The 5,498-nt window shown below is 32.6% G+C and overlaps 1 protein-coding gene across 1 annotated transcript; it reads right to left on the bottom strand.

The window, feature by feature from the left end:
* Positions 1-698: 698 nt before the first annotated feature.
* Positions 699-5,057, bottom strand: LOC143626260 (SUN domain-containing protein 1-like). Its single transcript, XM_077096404.1, has 2 exons — positions 4,143-5,057; positions 699-1,177 (listed from the first exon to the last, which is right to left on the bottom strand). The coding sequence occupies exons 1-2, from the start codon at positions 5,055-5,057 to the stop codon at positions 902-904; spliced, it is 1,191 nt and encodes a 396-aa protein (XP_076952519.1). The 3' UTR covers positions 699-901.
* Positions 5,058-5,498: the final 441 nt, after the last annotated feature.

Raw genomic sequence — 5,498 nt, 5'->3', positions numbered from 1 at the left:
ACGTGGTTCATATTTGATTATTTTATTGTTCATTTTAACATTCTTTTTTCCTTTATTTTCTTTCTAACAATTAAGTTTACCTATAATTTGATATTTCGTCAATAACTTGTAATATTTAACATTTTTAAAAAAAAATCTAAATATACAGTTCTAACCTTTTTTTCTAAACATTTTGATATAAATTTCATTATAAACTGAGTTTTTTCATAAACATATCTTTTTCAATATGGGTTCGTTGGATTTTTTTTAAATTAAAACTTATAAATAATTTATTAGGTATGACCTATCATAATTATATTTTATGAATCTGGTATTTTTTTTATGAGATAAAAAAGTAATCATAATTCATGTATGTATAATAAAAAAGTTAGTCTGTTAGGAATGAGTACGAAAATTTGAGTTAGATTGAGTTGCATAGGTAAAAGAGCGAGAAATTAATTTTTTTTAATAAAAGGTTAGTTCGAGCTAGGCAACGGGGATAGTCTAAAATTTGTAACATGTACCTTCGTTGGTACCACAAACGTTATGATTCGTATCTTAAGCATAAAATAAGGATGCAAGAGGTTTTTATAAAATGGGAAATAAATTTCAAGAATAATGAATTTTAATTAAATTGCAAAGATAAAGAAAAAGATAAAGAATGAGATATGAATGTTAATGATATATGACTGTCCTTATAACAAGCAGTCCAACCAACCAATATAAGCCATAGACAACGCACAATCAAACTACAACAAAATACAAGAGCAAATCCATCAAAACGACCCGTTTAACTGTCCAAAAGCATTCAAACAACAAAAAGATCATGGTAACGCTCAAAATAACTTGCATAGACACTACAAGACCTCAATAGGTAAACAGACTGCTGAACAAAAACAGCCTTCTCACATACAAACATGGTTTATGAATCATTGGGCTGATAACCATGAACCCGCACACGATATATGCACGTATGTGTCGGGCTTCCATGATTGGACATCAACTGTAGCCTGATTGTATCAATAACAATTGGGTCTTCGCCTTTCGTACCCAACACGTTAAATGTTTGTGCGACACTCTTTTCAAGGTCGTACGTGAACTCTGTCAGCAAATGCTTGTTTTGCGTATCTTCATCATTATATAACCATCCAAAAACTTTGCAGCGTTTAGGTGCACTGGATATGTCAAACGCCACACTCTGTTCATAACACAGAACCAAAAAGGGTTAATGATGTTTAAAAAAGCTTTATGAAATCAGTAAAAAGTAAAAAACTGCTAGAATTGTACAATTAGATCTAATAATCACAATGATATAATTTCAACCTATTGTTAGAGTGTTGGACTTTGAATATGGTTTTTCTTTTTAAGTTTTTAGCAAATAACAAGACAAACTGGTAAAATATCAAGGCAAACAAAATAAACTAAAAGAAAATCACGTTTAAGAAAATAAAATACTTTATTAGTGAAATTATATAAAACTCAAATTCCAAAAATCAATAATATTTGTGTATTAAAAACTAGTTAATTTAGTGACCTAGCCTACGAATGATTGACTGATGGTGGGGTGAAAATAATATATATATATATATATATATATATATATATATATAAGGGAGCATGCAATATAGCTATTAAAAAAAAAGTTAGCATACAATTTTTTTTTCTTGTTAAAAAAACTTACTATTTAGCATAACCACAAGAACAATTAGATTAAGTTATCTAATTGCCTGCTTTTGCAACATAAAAAGGTCAATACTAATGTGATTATAAAGGGAAAAAAACTTAACAATCAAACATAAGAAAAAACAGAGTGAGATCATAAAGGCAAAACTTTTAAATGTTATGGCGGCTATTAAAAGACATCTGTATTTTAAGAATAAATGTACTTTCAGAAATTAATTCAAAACTACCAAACTATTTCACGCTCTAATTTGGGTTCAGTTACTGCCAAACAAGAATTGTGGACAGACAGTGTGCAGTGTGCTAAAAATTTATTCAACATCTAAGAACAAAAGACAGCAATTTTTTCAACTTAATTTTATCAGTATCCTACAAAATTTAACAGAAGAATCAGTCCCTGATTTGATTGTTGACCACATGCAATATCAAACTGAAGATTTAAGAACACTACTTCAGCATTTCAAAAGGAACATTTTTCATTACTTCTAAGTTTTAATTCTCGCGAGTTCTTTTCATAAAGAGTTTGACTCATTTTTATTGCTTTAAAATCTTGTTTCAGGGATTTGAATACCTAAAAACATAAAAATCAAAACAGAGCACTCAAAAAAAGAGGATCTTTCATATATTGTTATAAAAATCATCAAATCTATCTTGATATCGATACATACTCTAATTCTTTGGTTACTTCCAGTTAGGTTTTTTCTCAATATTTCAAGGCGCGTTTTTTATTTTTTCGATCATCAAGTGTTTTAATAGATTAATTTACATGCATTTCAATACATAGATGATGTTTATATAATAAGGCACTAATCTAATTGACCTTAAAAGTATACCCATGCATATACGTATGTAGTTGAAATTCTTCAATATATGCAAAGTGTTATATATGACACTGACAGCATATCAAGACAAATTGTTGTTAGTAATCTTTTGTTTTATATATAACTAGATTTTATCTCCCTGTATTACGGGGGTTGTTTTACATTATTCGTTTTCAATATTTATAAATGTATATTTGGATTTTAATTTTAGTTGTTGTAAGAAATTTAATAATTAATATACTTGAGGGTTGATGATGAAATGGTTTCACAAATAAATTATATGTTATAATCCAGTTTTAAAGCTATCTGGGTTTGGTGATACCCATTACCCATTTATTTTCTTTATTATAAAATTGTTTCTTAATTATAAATAATATCTTTTTTTAAATAAAATAGGATATTAATTTTTAGTATATCCCTATTTTATAGGATTTTCATATCAAATATTTGATGAGATTAATTTTTAATATAATGAGATGTTATAACCCGTTTAAGAGCTATATGGGTTTGATGAGACCTTTACCCGTGAATTCGAGTCAAATGCGTGAGAAACCTTCATTTACAAATAAAGCAATCTGATGGCTTGAGAGAATGGTTGTTTTACATTTTTCGTTTTTAATATTTACTTTTTGGATTTTAATTTTCTTTATTATAAGAAAGTAAATAATATACTTAGGGTTTGATGATGAAAGGGTTTCATAAATAAATGATATGTTATAACCCGTTTAAAAGCTATCTGGATTTGGTGACTCATGACCCGCTTATGTTTTTTACTATAAAATTGTTTATTAATTATAAATAATATGTTTTTTTTAATTGAATATTAAATTGTAGTATATCCCTATTTTATAGGATTTTCCTATCAAATAATTGGTAAGATTAATTTTTAATTTAATGAGATGTTATAACCCGTTTAAGAGCTATCTGGTTTTGGTAAGACCCATACCCATGAATTTGGGTTAAATCAATGAGAGGCCTACATTTAAAAATCAAGCAATCTGGTGGCTTCCATAAAAGGGGGGAGCGACCACATCGCGACACGTAGGATTTTAGGGTTTTCGTTTATATATATTATAGATATACCACTCATGACATAAGAAGTTAAGCACTTATGACCTATAAAGACAAGCACTTTTTATTAATTAATCTTAGACTGATCACTGATCTATCTGGAGTATGTACATATACATCAAACTCATTGTTGTTGTTAGCCCTGAAAGTAACAATACAAGCACACAGCATATAACTTCGTCTTCAACTCAGACCAAACACATTTTCAGGCCATTACAACCTAGTCAGGTTTTATAATTTTCTAGGCCCAACACATTGTTTTCACATTACTTTTAACAAGTTTTAGCCCAATTGGATTCCTTCATCTATGCTCAGATATGTACAATCGCTCGCTTTCATGAACCGCTCGCTTTCTTATAATGTTAACAAACGAACAAGAACAAGAAAACCTCACTCGTTTAAGTGTTTAACTGCTCGTGTACAATCATTTCCTTGGTTAAAGCTAAACCAAGAACATGCTCTGTTCACGTTCGTTCGATTCATTAACAAGCCTATATTCAACTCACAAGAAACATTTATCTAACACCTAAGAGTCCTATAGCATAACTTAGTCAACAAATAAACATCCACAAACAAAAGTGAAAAACTAACCTTGGAAACATGTTCAAGAGTTATAGTCTCGGGAACAATCGCAGTCCTAAGCTTAATATCCACAAAACCCGTATCTCCTTTAAGCGGAAAACACTCACCCGGCTGCCCAAAACTCGGCTGCAAAACCTTCACCGCATCACTCCTCACATTCCCAGCAAACCAACTCTTAACCTTACCCCCACTATTAAACGCCTCGGAATGCTTCAACACCTTCGCACCACCCGTTGCCACCGCATAGTCCACCCGACCAAGCCCATCCGCAGCATGTTTCCCAATCTCGTTTTGCACTATTTCCCGTGCAAACGCCCGAATTTCATCCAACTTCACTTCACTGGCATCATCCACCCCTCTTTTCCCCTTAAACTCCTCCACAAACCGATCAAACTCGTCCCTCGATAACCACTCTGCGCCGGTTACTAACCTCTCCACGCTTTCGACCCGTGCATCGAATTGGCTAAACTTCTTGAGAACCGCAGCGTGTTGGTCGTCGATGCGCTTGGTTGCCTCGCTTCTCAAGACATCGATCTCGTCCTCGAATTTCCGATCCACCACATCAATCCGCGCCTGCATCATTTTAAGTGTGGTTTTCAAGACGGCCTCCACGTCAGCAATCCGTCTCTCGTAATCGGAATTAACAGTAGCATCATCAAAGGCTAACGGACGTTGATGAAACGCTAATCTACGAAGCATCTGGATGAAAAGTACGAGTATGACTAAAAGCCCTAAATTCTTCACAAGGACGCTTACAACGGTCTTCCATGGCGGTTTGGTTGTGGGTTTTTTAACGAGGTTTCGTTTGCGTAATTTGGTTGAATCTTTGACCGGAGAAGCGTCGATTCCGGTTATATCTGGGTCGGTGGGTGAGGGTTTGAGTAAAGAACGGTTTGCGGTGATTGAGAGAGTGGAGGATGACATCGGTTACAATGGGGATTTGAAGACTGATGAGTGATTGGTTTAAGACCAAAACCGAAAGGGGAAATCGTGAAAATGCCTTTTCAAAGAGCGGTTTCTTGTTCAAATAACAAGCCACGACGACTTCACTATTTTCTTTTTATTTAGACACAATTACAAAATTGTTTTTCACCCAAATTTCACTCGTTGTCCATCATCTTCAAAATTGATCCTTTTTGTCATTTACGTTTCAAAATCCAACAGCGTTTGTCCTTTTCACCTAGCCCCGTTAGATTTTCTTGTTAAGTCAGGTCATGTGCTTTGCACATGAGGGCAAATTGGTCATTTTACTTATTAAATTAAAAATGTTTTAATAAATAGAAAAAAACAATAAAAACTTAAAATATATAATTTAATTCTCTCTCTCTCTCATTCTTCTTCTTCCTCCTTAGCCACCACCAAGCT

Source organism: Bidens hawaiensis, unplaced genomic scaffold (assembly GCF_021521415.1).
Source record: "Bidens hawaiensis isolate Kalapana, Puna unplaced genomic scaffold, B.hawaiensis_p1.1 tig00004327_1, whole genome shotgun sequence".
NCBI lineage: Eukaryota > Viridiplantae > Streptophyta > Magnoliopsida > Asterales > Asteraceae > Bidens > Bidens hawaiensis.
This window is presented reverse-complemented; position numbering and strand designations above follow the sequence as displayed.